General features: G+C 44.0%; 1 protein-coding gene across 1 annotated transcript in view; it reads left to right on the forward strand.

Moving 5' to 3' along the window:
• LOC126191126 (sex peptide receptor) overlaps positions 1–21266 on the forward strand; it is a 456047-nt gene that overhangs the window by 420808 nt on the left and 13973 nt on the right. The window contains exon 5 of the mRNA XM_049931875.1: positions 8987–9403. Coding sequence (XP_049787832.1) covers positions 8987–9403 — 417 coding nt within the window. The remainder of the gene's footprint in view (positions 1–8986; positions 9404–21266) is intronic.

Here is a 21266-nt window from a genome sequence, read left to right on the forward strand (position 1 = left end):
ATGGTACGTTCCTATGGGATCGAACGGCTGAGGTCATCGGTCCCTAGGCTTACACACTACTTGATCTAACTTACACTAACGACAACACACACACACACACACACACACACACACACACACACACACACACACGGGAGGACTCGAACATGCGACGGAGGGTGGCCGCGCGAACCGTGACAAGGCGCTTGAGAACGCGAGGCTACCCCGCGGGGATAATTTTTCCAGTCTTACGGGACCTGTCAAGAATCCAACTCAGTGTTTGCTTGTCACTTTCTAAGGTAAACGCTGTATGCTCCAGGCAGAGCTTTAACTAGCCTTAAGGAGAAAGGTCAGCCAAAGTTTCCAGATCGTAAACAGAAGAATTTATTTCAGCAGCTGACAAGGCTCTTGATACATAAGATAAAGGCTACCACTCTCCATCATTTTCTTGCAACAGAACGGTGGTAACGCCGGAATTGGGCATGGATGCCTGCATAGTAAAGAGCATATTAAAATATGGAGTATCCAGTGCTGGAGCACTGCTGAAAGTGTGTTTCAAGGCGTCGAAGGCTGCCTATTGAGAATCTCTCCTAAACTGATGAGCTGATTAAGCGGAGCCAAAAGACATGCAAAAGTGGACAACTTCTCTAAAATAATTCAACATGCTTATAAACTGGGCAACTCCCTTCTCGTTCATTGCTGGCGGGAACTTGCAAATAGCTCGAATAAGGGCCTGAACTACACTAAATCCGCTGGCTGACAATGTATGCCCCGAAAATAATATGTCCTGTAGGAAAATTTACTTTCGATTGCTTAAAGGTCGAGCCTTCCTCCTTCAGATGTTCCAACACTTGGCTAAAATGCTCCAAATGATCAACAGAGATTGTACTATAAATGACCACGTCGTCTAAGTAATTGTAAATGCACCAAAACTTCAAGTCTCCCATCACAGAATGTAACAGCCGAGCGAAAACCGTTGTCCCTGTGGAGACACCGCCGCGCGGGATTAGCCGAGCTGGTGCGGCTGGTCTCGGCCGAGGTTTGAGTCCTCCCTCGGGCATGTGTGTGTGTGTGTGTTTGTTCTTAGCATAATTGAGGTTAAGTAGTGTGTAAGCTTACGGACTGATGACCTTAGCAGTTAAGTCCCATAAGATTTCACACACATTTGAACTTTTTTTTGTGTGGAGACACCAAAAGGAGTAAAGTGAAAATGCAAAATTTGTTAGTCAGTGGAGAACGAAGATAAAGGCTTTTAATCTTCGGTGAGGTGTAAATGGTAACAGGCTTGGTTAAGATTCAGCAATTTTAAAACACGCGCCCCTGCAAACCACTAGAAGTGGTTATGTGGGTTAGGAGGTGGAATACACTCCTGGAGATTGAAATAAGAACACCGTGAATTCATTGTCCCAGGAAGGGGAAACTTTACTGACACATTCCTGGGGTCAGATACATCACATGATCACACTGACAGAACCACAGGCACATAGACACAGGCAACAGAGCATGCACAATGTCGGCACTAGTACAGTGTATATCCACCTTCCGCAGCAATGCAGGCTGCTATTCTCCCATGGAGACGATCGTAGAGGTGCTGGATGTAGTCCTGTGGAACGGCTTGCCATGCCATTTCCACCTGGCGCCTCAGTTGGACCAGCGTTCGTGCTGGACGTGCAGACCGCGTGAGACGACGCTTCATCCAGTCCCAAACATGCTCAATGGGGGACAGATCCGGAGATATTGCTGGCCAGGGTAGTTGACTTACACCTTCTAGAGCACGTTGGGTGGCACGGGATACATGCGGACGTGCATTGTCCTGTTGGAACAGCAAGTTCCCTTGCCGGTCTAGGAATGGTAGAACGATGGGTTCGATGACGGTTTGGATGTACCGTGCACTATTCAGTGTCCCCTCGACGATCACCAGTGGCGTACGGCCAGTGTAGGAGATCGCTCCCCACTCCATGATGCCGGGTGTTGGCCCTGTGTGCCTCGGTCGTATGCAGTCCTGATTGTGGCGCTCACCTGCACGGCGCCAAACACGCATACGACCATCATTGGCACCAAGGCAGAAGCGACTCTCATCGCTGAAGACGACACGTCTCCATTCGTCCCTCCATTCACGCCTGTCGCGACACCACTGGAGGCAGGCTGCACGAAGTTGGAGCGTGAGCGGAAGACGGCCTAACGGTGTGCGGGACCGTAGCCCAGCTTCATGGAGACGGTTGCGAATGGTCCTCGCCGATACCCCAGGAGCAACAGTGTCCCTAATTTGCTGGGAAGTGGCGGTGTGGTCCCCTACGGCACTGCGTAGGATCCTACGGTCTTGGCGTGCATCCGTGCGTCGCTGCGGTCCGGTCCCAGGTCGACGGGCACGTGCACCTTCCGCCGACCACTGGCGACAACATCGATGTACTGTGGGGACCTCACGCCCCACGTGTTGAGCAATTCGGCGGTACGTCCACCCGGCCTCCCGCATGCCCACTATACGCCCTCGCTCAAAGTCCGTCAACTGCACATACGGTTCACGTCCACGCTGTCGCGGCATGCTACCAGTGTTAAAGACTGCGATGGAGCTCCGTATGCCACGGCAAACTGGCTGACACTGACGGCGGCGGTGCACAAATGCTGCGCAGCTAGCGCCATTCGACGGCCAACACCGCGGTTCCTGGTGTGTCCGCTGTGCCGTGCGTGTGATCATTGCTTGTACAGCCCTCTCGCAGTGTCCGGAGCAAGTATGGTGGGTCTGACACACCGGTGTCAATGTGTTCTTTTTTCCATTTCCAGGAGTGTAGATTCGAAAATCATCTTCTAATATAAGGTCTAGTAATCAGCACCCGGATTACACCCTACAACATTTCGGTTTCGCACCAAAAACATTGAAGCTGAGTAAAAGTAAGTGTTGAGATCAGTAAGTTGAATCTGATATTGATTCTCGTTGTTAGCACGTAATTTGCCCATTAAGACTTCGCGAAATTCTTCTAGCAGCTACAACAACTTCGCCGCCTACGTTTCGGCTGTGTGACCTACGTTGAATTCAGTATCACCAGCCAGAACACCAATTACACCAGAAATCTCGACGTGTTTTCAGAATCTGTATTTCTTTCGGCGTTCAACTTAAAGAACGCACCTGTACCCGTATAATCCAGAGTACACTGGGTAGCAAGAAAAAAATTACAGCCGAAGAATTCCTTACCGGTAAGCCCTTCGGCAGTAATAAATTTTCAAGACTACGCAAAGTCTCCCAGTTCTTTTTAAAAAGGAGCCTGCCCTGCAACATTTAATAAATTACCTGAAACAGAAAGGCAGTTCTTGCGAAAGGCATGCAAAGTGGGAAATTTCCCTATCTGGCCATATCTACAATACCAGCAGTAATCAATATTAAAGAAACATTACTGCAGTAATCGACCAAAACACAAACCGGTTCCGAAACGAGGGCACTGTAGACAAAACGAAGATGCACTTTAATAACGGTGCACACCCTACGACAGCCGTTCGGTGGCGAAATGCGATTAATGATCCCGCTAACACCCGGTGGCGTCGATTTCTCGGACGCTGTTCCTGTGGCTTCTCACAATCTTTGTGACCCACCCTGCCACAATGAAACTATATACTCTGAAGCAAGCACCGTTTCTATCTGGATCAGCGGACACAGCCACAATATCTGACGTTCCTCCATCCATCTGCCCCTAAATACGCCAACATTGATAAACTTACACTATCAGTACAATGCTCTGATGACTCTTTCATGGTCAGCGCCCGTAAAAATGCTGCTCAGTGAGTTCCTTTCGTCTACGAGTTCCTAAATTTTCTTCCGAAGCCCACCTAGCGACCCATTAACCCTATATATCTTCGCCAGTTAGCCTACTTACTCGACCGACCGCTAAGGAATAAATCTTATAAAACACCATGCTGTAGGGAATCTGCAAACACTTTAGCCCGTTTTGCAATCTAACAGTTAACCGCAATAACTACAAATTTTTCTTTAGTATTTTCAATAGGTTAAGTCTGAATACGATATTGCGGTGCCTGTGTTATTCCGAATTACTATATAGTGTGCCTTCAGATATGTGGAACATTACGTCGTGATTCGGAATAACACAGGCACTGCAATATCGTATTTATCCGCCGTCACCGGGAAGCTACTTTCGGGAAAATGTCTCGCCTGTACGGAATATACCTGATGGATATACAAGTACACGTTGTAGACAGATGGTTGACGATGTGATTGTTAGTCCTGAGGTTAACATTTTCCTGCACATCGGGAAGCAACTTCCTACAACAGGAACTGGCACCAGTTACTGCTGAAACTGTCCTTACGGTGATGCTTACTGGAGGAGTTGTTGCTTCCTGCTAGCTCTGTTATAACTTATTGGCACCGCCGTCCTCAGATTCATTAGAATATTTATTTCGTATTGCTAACTGTTTTTTTCTTGAATGAGTCAGCCCCAACGTCTTTCTTGCTCACATCGCCATATGCTCTGCAGGCTAAGCAAGACACTAGTTACCCAAACCACCACTTGCTCACTATCTGGCCCACCCGCCGAATAATGACGCAAACTGCTGCCAGTGAAATTTTTAAGAACGCAGGGATCGGTCAGTGGTAAGCGAGCGAGTTCACTCTCAGTAAAAATATTTCACAAATTTGTTTAACACACACAATTTTCATACGATGTACGCTGGTAACCAGAGCACACTACATCAGTGAGTTCAAACTTCAAAATGATTACTAAACTGTGTACAATACAAAAAATACTGTAAATATGAAACGGATTAAGTTGATAATGAAAAGAACCGATTGTGTATCACCCAATAAATACACCGAAATAATCAGCACCAGTTGCACAAAAGAAATTTTATTTTATTTACCGGTTTCAGGCACTTAGTGGCCTTCCTCAGAAAACTATCACATTACTGGCGAGTGTCAACAATAAGACACATGCAGCATATGACTGTGATCATGCAGTTCATAGCACCTTTTCAAAATCGGTATAAACAAGTCAAAGAGCAAGTCCAACTGCATTAATCGTATTCTTGTCATTCACAGTTAATGCAGTAGTTGCAGTCTTCTGAACAAGGTGTCCAAGTGCCTGAAACCGTTTAAGGAAAAAAATTTCTTTTTTGCATCTGGTTGATGATAATTTGGATAAATATAGTTGCTGGAGCAAATATTTCAAAGCGCTACTAATGAAAGAATCAGTTAACCTCTAAAAATCTAAAGCCCAAATGATTATATCGTATGATTATTTATAAGCACCAATAACAGTATCAGAATCCACTGTTAACGAAATAGTTCACAGATGCCAACAGTCAGAACAAACATGGTATACAGACAGAATCTCAGTAACACGGACCGAATTACAACTCGTCATTCATACCAAATTCGCTGATCAAAAATGACTACGGGCATTAAGACCTCATTTTGAAAACTTTGTGCAGCAGATCTGATCAGGCCGTCCCAGTGAATTCAGAGCCATAGCAGGCCAATCAAATATTAGAGCTCTGAAACAGGAAAAAGCAATATTACTACCATAGCATACCATCCGTAAAAAGATTACATAAAATTTTAGAGGAGGAGTTAGTTTTCATCTCTACCATACTTTGGAAACATAAATGCATTTATGAATATCAATGTTGCGGTACATAGTTAAATACAATACCGTATGGCCAAGACACACACTTACAAACTGTGTCCGCTCAGGCAGGTCAACACAAAAGCCATTTACGGCAAGATACCCCAGTCATTGCCATAGTTTCACATAAATTTAAATCTCTAAAACACGTACACCTTACTGCTGGCACTCTTTTCAGAATTCAAATAAAAGAAAATACAAATGATGAGGCAGCTGAGTTCCCTCCAACACTATCAAGATTGGTGTACAACCGCAAGAGGTTCACTCTACTTTTGGCCAGCTAAATACCACAGCAGACGGGAGCCCACAATCTACTTCCGTTTTAGGATAATACTAATATCAGCATGGACACACTCCAAACCAACAATGGAAATATCAAGTAACAACCGACAACTTTATATGTGCCACCTATCACACAGCCACCTCCAAACACGAAACCGACCAACTTCTCAAGTTAGCACTTGCCGCTGCCCCTGGCAATTTTTCCGTGCTCGCAACTGCCAGCAGACTTCACAAATATATCTCGTCATCAACGAAATAATGCAAATAATGCAATCTTGCACCCAGTGATGAAAAGGTTGATGCATTATGTAAGAGAAATCGTTTAGACACTTCTGATACTAGAACTAATGCCCCAGTTACTTCTGTGACGTGATCCCAATGTACTCTTAACGCCCCTTCCGTCGTACCATGGTTACGCAATGTCTTCAAGAGCGGCACAGTCGGAAAAGGCGTTATCTCGCGACAGTCCGAGGATGCTTCAAGTCAAAGCACCGCCGCTAACTTACCCGCAACATTGGTACGAACGTATCAAATAGCTAAAATAATGTAACGGGGAATTGACTGGCTGAGCACTGGAACAAGGTTGGATAAATCCGACAGCGTAAAAACAAACCAAAGTTCTTTATTATACCCATGTAGACATTAGACAGAATCTAACAACACAGGCCAGAACTAAGAGCTCCTAAAATAGAGGACAGAACAGCTGGTACGCTAACTGAAGTACTCATGTGTTAATACAAAAGGTATTCTGTTAAAAATTGTTCTTAAATTTCTAGAGCACGAGCTCTGCACCTCTGCTGTCTCCTCTCAATGGCCGAAGATGGTCTCCTCGTTCAGTCTCACGTTTAGCATTCTCCGACCTCTTCTGATTTCCCTCGTTACGTTTTTGTCGATATCTCCGTATCTGTTTTAGTCTCTTTCAGTGTTTCTCCTGTCGTGTATAAAACGTTCCGTTTCGGGGCTGTAGCACTCGAATAAAACTGTATAGAATGATTTAAAAACAGTCCTGAGAATAATTGTTTTTGTGCTTTTTCACAGTAAAAATTACATAGTATGTTTATGCCTATGCAGTTATGGTTCGGGTCCAGATTAGTTCGTGCGAATACTTAAATTCATCCCGTGTACTTGTCACTTTTCACAAATCATTATGCACGAAATTTTCCGTACCGTTTGTTTACAAAGAAACTTGTCAGGTTAAATCGTGTTTGTGGTACTCCAGTTTTCTGTATGTGTTGAGAGACTTGAAACTAGACTGTTCGGTTTTCGCAGCGTAGGTTTCCCATTCATTCTGTGACGAACAACGCCAGTAAATTATACACAAAAGCACATCATTAAGAAAATATTGTCATTTTTATGTACTTGCAAATTAGTAAGAAGTTGTAAGAAAACGAAAACTTACAAATATGTCGAAATGCCCTGGGTATATCTTCAATCAGACATAAATCATGGCCGCGTGGGATTAGCCGAGCGGTTCTAGGCGCTCCAGCCATGGACTGTGTGGCTGGTCCCGGCGGAGGTTTGAGTCCTCCCTCGGGCATGGGTGTGTGCGTTTGTCTTTGGGATAATTTAGGGTATGTAGTGTGTAAGCTTAGGGACTAATGAACATAGCAGTTAAGTCCCATAAGATTTCACACACTTTTGAACATTTTTGAACACAAATCATTGGTGTGTCATATAGTGAAATGCTAGTTGGCAAATGTAAACAGAAGCACACTAACCTGTGCGTAATAATGCTCCACACCTCCGGAGTTCGAAAGTATAATACTTAATAGTAACCTAATTGAATTAAATTTTCGTATGGAGTACTTACATTAAAATGATTTCACAGAAATAAACAGAAGTAGTGACCATTACCTCATTAGGATCTCTATGAGCGAGTTGCAACCACGTTTTTGGCATCGTTTGATGTTTGGGAACACAGATGTTGCTGGAAGCTGCAGAAATGAATTAAAGTTTGTGCCACAGCCGGGACTTGAACCCGGTCTCATTGCTTCTAGTCCAGGCCGTGGCACCAATTTTAATTAAAAAATGGTTCAAATGGCTGTGAGCACTATGGGACTTAACTGCTGAGGTCATCAGTCCCCTAGAACTTAGAACTACTTAAACCTAACTGACCTAAGGACATCACACACATGCATGCCCGAGGCAGGATTAGAACCTGCGAATGTAGCAGTCGCGCGGTTCCAGACTGTAGCGCCTAGAACCGCTCGGTCACACAGGCCGGCAATTTTAATTCATTTCTTCAGCTTCCATCATTATCGTAGACTCAAATGTCTCGAGGTTCAAATGGCTCTGAGCACTATGCGACTTAACTTCTGAGGTCATCAGTCGCCTAGAAGTTAGAAGTAATTAAAGCTAACTAACCTAAGGACATCACATACATCCATGCCCGAGGCAGGATTCGAACCTGCGACTATAGCGGTCGTTCGTCTCCAGACTGTAGCGCCTAGAACCGCACTGCCATTCCGGCCGGCTGTCTCGAGGAATATCTGGTCATAAGACTTATAGATCTTTTTGTACAATGTGGTACTACAAATCATTTGCAACAGATTTTCCGAAAAGCGAATTCGAAAACAATTTTCACTGTGAATGAGCTTCGCGACAGTAGGAGCAGCATGCTAGTCAGTTACGTCATACACCTCACGTGACTGAAATGGAGCGTTTTAGAGGGCTTTCAAATTACTTTAATTCATTTACTTTTCTTAAATGCCGAATTTCTTGAGGAAAATTAAGCCATATTACGAGCATGAAATGACGTATTTTTTAAAAATACTCTTGGTTGCAATTTTAGTTTCGTGTTTAAGGAAGGCGATGTTGGCCTGATATATTCCACGATGCCCTTTGGCTACACTGACTAAAGGATTCTTAAGAAATACCAAATTAAGATAACCTGAAGATGCCTAAATAAGGCGAAACTTGTCGTTGAAAAATAAAAAACTAAAATGGCAACTAAGACTGTTTTTAAGCAATACTGTTAAGCACTGGTTTGCTGTTATCCCACATATGGACTGGAAGAATTTCTATAAAATTACGTACTTAAGCGTTTAAGGCGGTTTCCAGAAATCAGTGGAGTACCGTGTTCCGACTGGTGGCGGCAGGTGATCCCGGCGCTGTTCCACACGGCGAGCATCTGGCTGACGCTGGCGCTGGCGGTGCAGCGGTACGTGTACGTGTGCCACGCGCCGGTGGCGCGCACCTGGTGCACCATGCCGCGCGTGCTCAAGGGCGTGGGCTGGATCGCCGGCTGCGCCGCGCTGCACCAGTCCACGCGCTTCGTCGACACGGTGTACGAGCCTTGCGAGGTGCCGTGGCGCGGCCAGCCCGCCGTGCCCGTGTGCGTGCCCACGCTGTCGCCGCTCGTCGAGGCCATCACGCCCGACGTCTACTTCGTCTCCTACTACATGTTCCGCGTCGTCTTCGTGCACATGCTGCCCTGCATCTCGCTCGTCGTCCTCAACGTGCTGCTCTTCCGGGCCATGCGCGCCGCCCAGGTCCGGCGCAGGATGCTCTTCCAGGTAGGCCGCGGCTGGCCGCGTCTGCAACGTTTCAAAAACCCTTTTTTTTCTTTATTGTTATTTTGAAACCTGTATAACAGGCAGGCCTGCAGCAGCATACGACACCGCCCTTTAGCCGCAGAGAACACAAATACACAAATGAAGACATTTAAAGAAAAAAACATGGTGGACATATAAACGGAGACAAACACTTTTTAAAATACAAGGTGCCGTTCACGGGCGTAGAGTCCAAGATAAAATTGTTCAGACACTTCGACACAGACAGAGACGAAAATTGTCATACGTGAACGTAGGGACACAAAACGAATAACACTGAATCACTTAAGCACAAAACGACGGCACACACAGAACACGAGGCGTTGATATCCGGCGCGCGAATGTTCACTATCCGTGTACGAGTCCGGGGACCTGCCAAGAGAAGAGGATTGGGGGGGGGGGGGTGGGAGAGGGGAGAGAAGATGCCATGGGCAGGGGAGATAGTGGGAAGGGAGGAAGGGGGAGGGGAAGCCCGTGGGAAGAGGGAAGGAGGGAGGGGATGGGGAAAAAGGAAAGAGAAAGGAGGGAGGGTGCCTAATGGAAAGGACACAGGATGTGGGGGTGGAGGATCAAATTTTAGGAGGGGTAGATGGAGGGGAGGAGGACATCATCAGGGAGGGGGAGCCGGCGGAAGCCACCTTGGGAGAGGGTTTCAAAAACCCATTACATTCTTCCTATTATACCAGGCAGCCAATTGCTGTTCGATACTATTACGAGAGATTAAGGGGGTAGACCAAGCTTAAGCCGTCGGCACACGGAACGTTGAGCGTGCCGAGTTTCTGACGTCATAGCGTGGAATAGCACGTTCGGGAGTCTTTCCGAACGTGCAGAGCAGTATCTGGCATGTCAGATATTCTGAGCTTGCGTCTAAGCGTTGACCAATGAGATGGCACAACGCCACCTACGTCACATGCACGCCGTCTCCCTTCAGTACAGAGTTGTGAGGCGCCATATTGGCATTCATTTCAAGCCTGTAAGTATATATCCCGCTTTTGAGCACCAGTAAATTGAGAGTCACTGGAAAACCCATTGTTAACTGTGTGATTCGTTCCAATAAATTAATGAGAAACATCATATTCGTGGCAAAAGAATTATTGTAACTTGGGTATTATGAGAGTAGGCTATTTGAAGGCAGCGACACACTGAACATCCACCAAAAACGCATTGTTCTTGGTACAATTTATTATAATTAAATTTCAATTACTAACATATCAACGATTAAGGTTTTCAGCAAGGATTAACATAATATCATTAGATGCCTGGGGTTGGTTTAGTGTAATGAGTAGCGTCATTGTCCAGAGGGCAACTGTTTATTGAGACGGTGCTTCGCTTCTTAACACTTCCAATTTTTTTCCCTAACATTCGCGTTTTATTAGGTTCTGATACTATATTATTAGTTTAATGTAGGTATATACTTTAATATTTGATATTATGTAAATGTAAGTTCACCTTTTCTTGAGGAGTGATTTTGTTCGATTGGCTTAATCTACAGGACAGCTTGCGCTAGTTGTATAAAGATATTTTGCACCTTTTTCTTTTACGCTTCGTAAATCACATGTTGCAAAGATTCTGCTACTGGGTAGGAACAGTGATAAAGTAAGACTGAACTTGGGGTTTTACTAAAATGTGGGAAATATGAAATAATGTTTATCTTATGCGGAGAAGTATTCCGAATTTGTACCGCACTGTTTGTAATGTAACTTCTATAAGCCTGTGTCATTGATTGGACATGGTAATTTCCTTTTCATGGACGATGGAGGAAATGTGCGTTTTAATGAAGCCAACATGGGAATTTTACGCGCACGATTTTTGGAGCCGATATAAATGGGGTTTTTCAATAAAATAAAAAATTACATAAACTGTGATACGCCCTGCTAAACCCACAGGACAGGACAGGTAGTTGGAATTGTGGAAAGGGTCCAAAATGATCGGCTGTCAGTTACACTCGAACACATAACTTTATTTATTTGACAAAACGTTACAGTACAAATTCTTGAACGTAGTTATCGGCTGAGTACGTAACACTATCTTATGCCTTAAGGGCTCAACCAGTTTAATTTAAAAAAATAAACAGCTAAAAGCCATTAACTCAAAATTCAGACGTCAAAGAAAATGTTTAGAAGGCAGAAGGCCTCACGTCAAGTAAGTTCTATAATTTGGCTCAAGGCCCAAAAATCTAACACCTGAAAAGTAACAACCTTAATTTAAAGACGGATTAAGGCTCATGATTTAAGACTCAATGCAAAATTAAATTTAAACAATAAAGCGTTATCTCAAATTAGGCTTAAGCCCCCAAACAATCTAATACTGGACAAGCAAGGAATTTTAATTTTAAAACGGCTGAAAGCCCGTGACTTAAAACACTACTAAAATACTTTTTAGTAGGCAGAAGACCTAAGGCTTTATCTTTCAACAGTATTATAATCAGGCTGAAGGTCCAAACAATCTAATACTTGTAAAGCAAGGAACTTTAATTTTCAATTGGCTGAAGGCCCATGACTTAAAACACCACTAAAACAATTCAACCTTAATTCAAAACCATCGGCTATGAGCCATACAAATACACGTAACAGAAAATAAGAAAGGCAGCGCAGCTAACGGCGCTCAGAAGTTTCGAGGGTCGGCCAGCACTTGAATTACTAATGTTAGGTGAGACAGGCAGTCGGCCCAACCATCCTCGATCCGACGACAACCCAACCAACAGAGAGTCAACGGACCCACCGACAAGGTAACTTGTGCTCCACTCGACCAGCACGCAACCGGGAGTTCAATGCAAACGCAAAGGGCATGGACGCCCACTAGCAAGTATACATTAATCTGTCGAACTGCACACACTGCTGGACAGCGACAACACGGTGATTAAAGGACACTGTCTTAATTTATGTCATGGGCCAGGACAGGTAACCGCAACGTTAACGGCCACAAGGCAGAAAATTCCACTGGTGCACTTCAATTGCAAATAACCAAATACAGTTACACTCCACCAGACGGTGGCGAAACCTCTTCGCCAACTATAATACACACGCTGTTGCTCGCGGGAATGTCCCAACAGCCAACAACGAGAACCAAAAGGCGCAATGGAACAGCCCTGGCTTTCTGGTAAATTAAACCCAAACTCAATCTTCGTGTCCACGGTCGGTGAACCACGGACCTCATAGCGATGGGAACAGTCCCACATACTCCGACAGTACGTAGAGACCGCCAGCGGGAAGTAATAGCAGTCAGCAATGATAATACGCCAGTGCTTATATCGATAAGCGCCACTCCTTCCGCTCACGGCGGGCAAGGCGGCAACTCAGTGACATCAGTAATTGAAATTAACATAACGAAGGGTTAGTACAGAAAAACAGGATGTCAAATGAGATATGGCACGAACACGCACGGCTCAAACTGACTTTAAACTTAACTTTTACATCCTTAAGATGATTATAATTAAACTTTCCCTATTTAACACGTTATAACACGGAAACTATTTGTCGTACGAGTACCAAACTTGGTAGCATAAATGTCAAAGACATCGGGTAGAAGAATAATGCAGAATAAATTCAATTGAATCAGTTCTAACGTAATGCTAAGATACATCATACCATTAGAGACCGGTACCATTGCTGCTACAAAAGGGGCTCAGTATGGCACCCATCAGTGTCCAGAAGAGTCTGAAGGCGCTGGAGGTCTATCGCTTTTGATACGCTGCGCTTCAGATTAGCGCATGAAGGCTCCCTTGGTAAATCCTGCCTATCAGGTATCGCCACAGTCAGCAGTCACAGGGAGCGAGATCAGGTGATCGTGCCGGCCAAGGATTTGCAAACAATCAGCTGATGATTCGATCGTTTCCAAATGTGTTTCGGAGAAGCCACGTGAACTTCACGAGCGATGAGCAGCGGAGCCCCAATCTTGCATCAAAACTGTTGAGTTCAATGCGTATCTCTCCTGTAGGGCAAGTATGACACGATGGCGAAGTATATCGCAGTAACGCTGGTCAGTCACACTGTACGTCTTTGGTCGATGAGTGCCAACCTGTTCGAAAAAGAATGGGCCAATGATGAACCATACAGAGGAACTTCACGCACAGTGACATGGGTGGGTGGGGGGGGGGGGGGGTTGAAGATCCCAACACTCAGCAATTCTGTGTGTTCGCCTACATCCACCAGAGAAAAATGAGCTTCCCATACGATGGTCCAGGGCCAGTTCTCGTCGACTTCAATCGTTGCGAGAAACTGGAGAGCGAAGTCAACCCGTCGTTGTGCGTCCTGTGATGCAAGCCGCTGTACTATATGGATGGACCATTTGAGAATGGATCGAAGTGCCTTCCGTACAGTGGACCACGGAATGTTCTACTGTCGTGTCACAGCAGACACACTGCCTGACGATCGGGAAGTGCGCAGAGATTTGTCTGGCATAGCAACAGCGATATCATCAACCATATGTGGTGCAACTGGTCATCAGCCTCTTCCCGGAGCGACGCTCAGTTTCCCACTTGATTCGAACTTCATCAAGCTCCACACAATAGATGAAGAAAGAGGACCCTTCCGTAACCCTTTCACCAGGTGATATTCCCGGAGTGCAGCTGCAGCGATACTGTTGTTTTGATAACAGAGCTTCATCAATAATGGCCGCCTCTTTTTACCCAAGTTCATGCTGACACGTCAACAAGCGCACTGCGACTGGTCAGGTGTGTGATCCAATGAGTCAAGGTTGACTGATCACGGCACCTCGTAGCCATAGTTGGAACTCAACGGTGGCGCTGTGACGCATGGAAGAAGTGCACCCCATACTCTGGACATTAATACTACCAAGCATCGTAGTCACACGGCAATTAGTTTCCGTGTTATAACGTGTTAAATAGGGAAAGTTTAAATATAACCGGCAGTATTTTTTTAAAGTAAAAACTTGTACCCATCGGACACTACACAACAACGACGAAAGGCCTTTTTTGATTGCGATGGTGGTTCATAGGAGCTCTGAATGCCACAATTTGTAAACTAGACCAAAATATCGAAAACTGCATTGAAACTGTTAATATTTCTTAACAATGTACAAAGGGATATTTTAAAAAAGTTTTTTAAGAAAACGGCAGCACTCTGAATCAAAAGACTATGTTTTCGACAAAAAAGTTGTTACTAAACCACGCAGCAAAAATAAAAATAAAAATAAAAATAAATATCTGCCACAAAAGTCCTGCATACTACAGTAGAAAAAAACCCCGACTCACAAGTTACAAAAATGTATAACATAATGGTGTATATATTTCATATATTATAACTCCCGCCAACTTCAAAGAAAATGTTATTTTGAAAAAGCAAGCGTTTACAGTTTCAATTTGGGTTTTTTAATACTGAATTTGAACAAACCTTTAACTGGCAAGTTGATCTTTTCTTTTCGCCGATGTCGAAACACTCTCAGTTTGACGAAATTGTATCTGTTAACTGGCTTCCGCTTACCAGTCAAAGCGTCTTTTTCCCGATTTGGATTACTTTTCTAACCTTTTCATCTTTGTAAACACCTTTGTTTGTCATTTTCAAGAACTCATGTATTACTATCTACTTATACAAAAAAATTAAAACAGGTGAAATGATAAGTTGAGTAGAAGTGAGACAAGCATGTGCTTTAAAATTGTCTACCATAAACAAAACAAGTTACGAAGAGAAATATTTTTGAGAATAGTATTTTAGTTGATACTGATCCCTTCTGTGATACTATCGCAAACCAACAGGACCCTTATTCCGTCTCTAATTATTATAGTTTTATAGGATGCACTAGAGCGCTCGGATGCGTCAGACCCCATCCAGTAAATCGCAGTTTTAACATATTTTAACATTTATGGCACACTTTATATCAATGAATCTTAAAAATAGACTATCTTAGGAAAACTTGAAGCCACTTAAAAAAATTTGGCTAAAAATATTTTACCCTTGTCTACCCCCTTAAAGGAGTCGGGCGCACCTAAAGCCTCCCTTAGCCCTATACTAGTCTTGTTTTTCCGTCTATGGTAAACATACATAAAAACTTCAGTACCCATGAATGCATCCAGTCAGTAACAACATCAGCTTATAGAAGTTCACGAAATCGCAGAAACTCACTCCTGACAGAGTGTGCACTTATATTTACTTAACATCAAATAGTGCAGAAATAACCTTCTGGAAAATGGGAAGGTGAAAAAAATATAGTGGTAAACGAATCCTACAGTCAGTTCCGTAACGTGATGTCTCTGCTAACTACGCTGTACTAACGGTCTGCAATGAGAAACCATGTAATTTATGTCATTTTCTGAAGGCTTTAATTTCCGAAATGTTATTAGTTCACATTCTATCATAACAAACCCTAACAAGAACGACATGTTTTTCATGGTTCTTAAATGTGCCGTTGCTTCAAAAAGATTTACTTTCATAATACGTGAGTTGTAGTGTGAAGAGAACTAAATACGAAAGTTATTTAACTACCAATATAACGAACCGCGTCGTTATGTTACAACAAATCGTACCAGTAACGGTTTCTTCTCGAGACATTCAATTTCGTGATGCATATAAACAGCTTGCTTGGTGGTCTGAAAAGCTTGTAAAAGTGCTGCAGGAGAGGTAATTATGACAAATAGTTGTTAAGAAAAATATCGATACGTTGGGTCGTTTCAAAATTATTCAACATTGAAATTTGCCAATCAGGACGCTGCGCACGCAAATTAAAACATTTGGACACGCAAAATTCGGTACACACAGACATCTGTGGGTCTGTGAGTTACCACGTGTTTAAGTGCTTATTACCAGTTAATATGTGCCTTTTTCGGAAGTGATAAATTTAAGCTAGATGAACAAAAACTACGTTTTTGCCGTTTGAGGAAACCAAACGAAGAACACTTTTGGCGACCCTGTCTCTGGCAGGCTGCTTGAGTTTGCGCACGCGATGACCTGAATGCCTAACTTTATTGATAACTAAATCGAAAACGTCGCAAGGCATTGAATTTTTTTCTTAACAGTTATTTCTCACCACAACATGTCCGTCAACACTCTTACAAATGCCGGCCGTTGTGGCCGAGCGGTTGTAGACGCTTCAGTCTGGAACCGCGCGACCGCTGCGGTCGCAGGTTCGAATCCTGCCTCGGACATGGATGTGTGTGATGTCCTTAGGTTAGTTAGGTTTAAATAGTTCTATGTTCTAGGGGACTGATGACCTCAGATGTTAAGTCCCATAGTGCTCAGAGCCAACTCTTACAAATTTTTCAGACTGTTTCTGACCACCCTATATATAACATACGACGCATCGAATTGGGCTTGTACTGAATGCGGCACGTACAATATGGCATCTCGCTTTCTGCTTGTTACTTATGGAGCGTGTTTGCTTCCTATTGGTTCTGCTTTACGCGGCAGGCTGCCGAAATATCTTAGATCTTATTCTGTGTTTCGCTTGACGAAATAGCTTCTAAATGTGAAATAGCTGAAAGTGACGTAAAAATCCCCGCAGAGCGCCACATTGACACCTGCTAACACGTTCCATGTGACGACAGCTTAAAGGAGTTGTATTATCAACCACGAAGTTAACTGATGCTTCCGTCGCTTTTTGGTAGAACATCATTATAATAAACGAAAGCAAAATATTGTGTACGTTCTACAGGATTAATTTATTTAGTTAACCGATTTTCGGCTTACAAGGCCACTATCAGACGAACTATCATCTTCAAAGGAGTTAGAATGTTGATAAACAATATGGAAAACGAAGTTACCCATCTAGACACATAGTGTATATCATTGCCACACAATCAGATAAAGGCAACAGTTTTTTGTATTTGAACTAGTGTGAATATTTGAAAATAAGGATTTCCTGACTCCCATATGCTTCCATGTCCTTCCTAAACCCCCTATTAAATTATTTAAAGATGAAACTGAATGTGTAGCCATTTCATTTTGAAGCAAAGCTATTAAATAAAATGAACCTAGTGCCTCGTAAATAGTGTGGGCTTCCTAAATTACATGAGCAAGGTGCCCTCTTCCGTCCTGTCGTGTCATCATTCTGTGCCCCATTACACATACTGGCTAACTTACAGTGTGTTCCATCTGAAGTTTCGGATGCGATTGTCTCGAAAACTATACATCGGGTAAAAATAGTGGGTAAGTTCGTAAGCTCAAAGGGGGACATCAAATAATACTACACGTAACCTCCTGCTAAAGCCCCCTTGGGTGGGACAGGGGGCAACTTTTAAATCTTATATGGACACGCACATTTTTATTGCAGATTCGGATTCCCCATAAAAAGTAATCAAGTTTTGTCTGAAACATTTGTCAAACCATTGACAGATGGCGCTGAAATCGAGAAAAAAGTAAAATTGGGGAAGAACTCTCCTTTATTTAGAATTATCCGAGGAAGACGCATCAAATCGATAAAAAATGTGCACCAATTCTTTTATTACGCCAAATTAAGCTATTTTTTTTTTTTACAAAATGTATCCTACCCGCAACAGTTTTTGATGGAGGGAGGCTAAATGGTATTAAATTCTCGTTAGGGAACACTTTAAAATTGCATTGCTCACCCGACTGTGGAGCTACCGTGGCCAAACTGCTAACTATGGCTCAGTATAAAGGTCGGTGCAGTGCAATCAGACGTCACTTTACTTTCATATTGTCAATCGTAAACATCAACTGACCGAAGTAAATTATTCTTTAGCGAAACATGGCTCACTATCCTCCTACAGAGATTATTGATATGATGTAAATTTCATGTGAATGCCACAACAATGATGCTGCAGCTGCACAATTGTATGCGGATCGTTTCCCAAACATTATTCGAAATTGCACTCAACGAGCTCGAAATGGATACATGCACTGTCCATCTCGTCATCGCGAAAACAATGAAATTGACTCTTGTTCCCTCAGCGTTCTCGCCTGTGTTCAACTGGACCCCGAAATGAGTAGTCGCGAGATTCAGCGACAAACTGAAATACCGAAATCAACTCTTTTGGGGATTTTGAAGGCATATTAGTATCATGCACGTCACATCACTCTGACACATTTATAACACCGAAAGATACGCAAATACGTGTGCATTTCAGCCAATGGGCCCTGGAAATTGACCGAGCGTGGTGACGCAGTGGCTAGCACACTGGACTCGCATTCGGGAGGACGATGGTTCAATCCCGCGTCCGGCCATCCTGATTTAGGTTTTCCGTGATTTCCCTAAATCGCTCCAGGCAAATGCCGGGATGGTTCCTTTGAAAGGGCACGGCCGACTTCCTTCCCTGTCCTTCCCTAATCCGATGAGACAGTTGACCTCGCTGTCTGGTCTCCTCCCCGAAACAATCCAATCCCATCCTTGGAAATGATAAGAGGTGACAATGACTTTTTCGATACGTTTTGTTCACCGACGAAGTCACATTCAAAAACAATGGCGAATTAAATCGTCATGATTCTCATTATGGATCCGCTGTCAATAGACACTGACACAGACTCGTTGACAATCAACACAAGTGGCCGTTAATGGTCTGGTGTGGAATTTTAAACGGTTACTTGATAGGACCGTATTTTTTGACCGAAATGTTATTGGGGAATCCTATTTACAACTTCTCCGCGATGATTTGTTAGAGCTAATGGAAGATGTTGATTTAGAAACTCGTCAACGAATGTGATTCCAACAGGACGGAGCAACTCCACGTTATGCTAAAAATGTGCGGTACGTTTTAAATTTATGGTACCCTGGTCGGTGGATAGGACGCGATGGACAAATTCAGTGGCCTCCACGTTCACCATACCTAACTTCTCCTGATTTTTTTATTGTGGGGTTATTTTTTAAAAAAATATTGTGATTCTTCAGTTTCTCCAGGCGTATTTGTTGCTCGAACAGTCCACGGGTATACTGCCGGTTCATAGTGTCCAACGGGCACAATATTTCGACGATCAGACATGTCGCCACCGTCAGGTGTGCTAACGAACTGAGCTCCTGAGTGGGCGGCCGATTTAAATCCCCTCCCCCCGCGGGCCGCTCTCTTTGCCGTCCGCGCCCGCGCGCCGGCGGTCGCGAAGACGTGGGCGTCGGAATCTGTCGTAGCGTCGATGTTCTTGCTACGTCCGCTCTGGTCGCCAGTTCGTACTTCTTGCTGAGAGTCTTCTTCATTACCTTCAATGCCGGGTCCAAGCCTTGCTGAGATTGTAGGCGCCATCTCGGTTGATAAGATCTCCCTGGTGCGAATTTCGATAGCCTCCCTCTTAACGCTGTCCCAATATTTAGAAGTCTAAGCCAGGATCTTGGTACGCTCATAATCCACCTCGTGTTTCTCGGACAAACAGTGCTCTGCTACCGCCGACTTATTTGGATATTTCAGTCGAGTGTGCCTTTGATGTTCTCGGCAACGATCTTCGATGATGCATACTGATTGTCCAATATAAGTCTTCCCACACTCATACGGAATTTCATATGTGCCGGCCTTCCTCAAACCGAGGTCATCTTTCAGACGCCCCAGTAATGCCCGTGTTTTATTTGGCGGGCAAAAGACGGTTTTAACTCGGTGTTTCTTTAATATACAGCCGATTTTCCCCGATAGTGCGCCATTGTACGGAATAAAGGCAGTGGCTACCTCTTATTCCGTGACTTCATCCGTCTCCACAGGTTGTGCTGTGCTGGTGGGACGGAGAGCGCGTCTAATCTGCCGTTCCGAGTACCCGTTTTTTCGGGACACGGTTTTGAGGTGTTCCAATTCCTGGGGCAGATTCTCTGCGTCTGAGATGCTGCGCGCTGTGTGTACTAGTCTTTTTAGTACTCTTTTCCTCTGGGAAGGGTGGTGGCAGCTGTCCGTTTTAGAGATGTCCATTCCTCTTCAGTTGAACTGCCTACTGAGTTACTCATTATCGCAGTATCTGTAGCCTCAGTGAAGCGTACTTCTTCATTCCTTAGTACTTCTGTATCCCAACTATTTGTGCATTGATTCTTGCTGACAATGCTCTTCAACTTCAGTCTGATCCTCACCATTACCGAATTGTGATCTCAGTCTATATCTGCCCCTGGGTACGCCTTGCAATTCAGTATCTGAGTTCGCAATCTCGGCCTGACCATGATGTAATCCTGTATCTCATGGTCTTTTCCTAGTATAACTCCTCCTCTTGTGAGTATTGAACAGAATATTCACCTGCCCCCCGTCGGAGGTTCGAATCCTCCATCCGGCATGGGTGTGTGCTGTCGTTAGCGTAAGTTTGTTTACGTTCGACTAAGTAGTGCGTAAGCTTAGGGACCGATGACCTCAGCAGTTTGGTCCCATTAAATCTTACCACAAATTTCCAAAATTTCCAATATTCACCGTTATCATCTGAAATTTTTGTTACAGAATTAAATTAATCTTCCTCCTCTCTCATTTCTATTACCAAGCACATATTCTCCCGTAACCCTTTCTTCTACACTTTCCCCTACAGCCGCAATCCACTTCCCCATGACTATTAGATTTTCATTTCGCTTTACGTTCAGATATACCTGGTCGGTTTCCTCATACACTTTCTGTGGCTCTTCATTTTCTGCTTGCGACGACGGCCTGTATATCTCAACGGTGGTTGTCGGGGTTGATGTCCTGTCAATAAGAAACTCAGTGAGACTGAGATCCTGTGAGGTTACAGCTGACATTTCAACATACAACTGTGGATGTTAGACGGACCCGCGTCAGGTGGACTGATCAATAGCCAGATCGCTATTCATCGGCTCATGGCCTTTAAATAAAAGGTGCCATGAAACGAATAACAAGGAGGACAAAATTAGTCCCAGGAAATATGAGACGTAGATGTTGCAACTCACAAAAGATAATAAAAAGAGTGATCAACTAACTATGGAATGAAACAGGGGCCCACATTAATCCATTTTTACC

The sequence above is a fragment of the Schistocerca cancellata genome, chromosome 6 (assembly GCF_023864275.1).
Source record: "Schistocerca cancellata isolate TAMUIC-IGC-003103 chromosome 6, iqSchCanc2.1, whole genome shotgun sequence".
Lineage (NCBI taxonomy): Eukaryota > Metazoa > Arthropoda > Insecta > Orthoptera > Acrididae > Schistocerca > Schistocerca cancellata.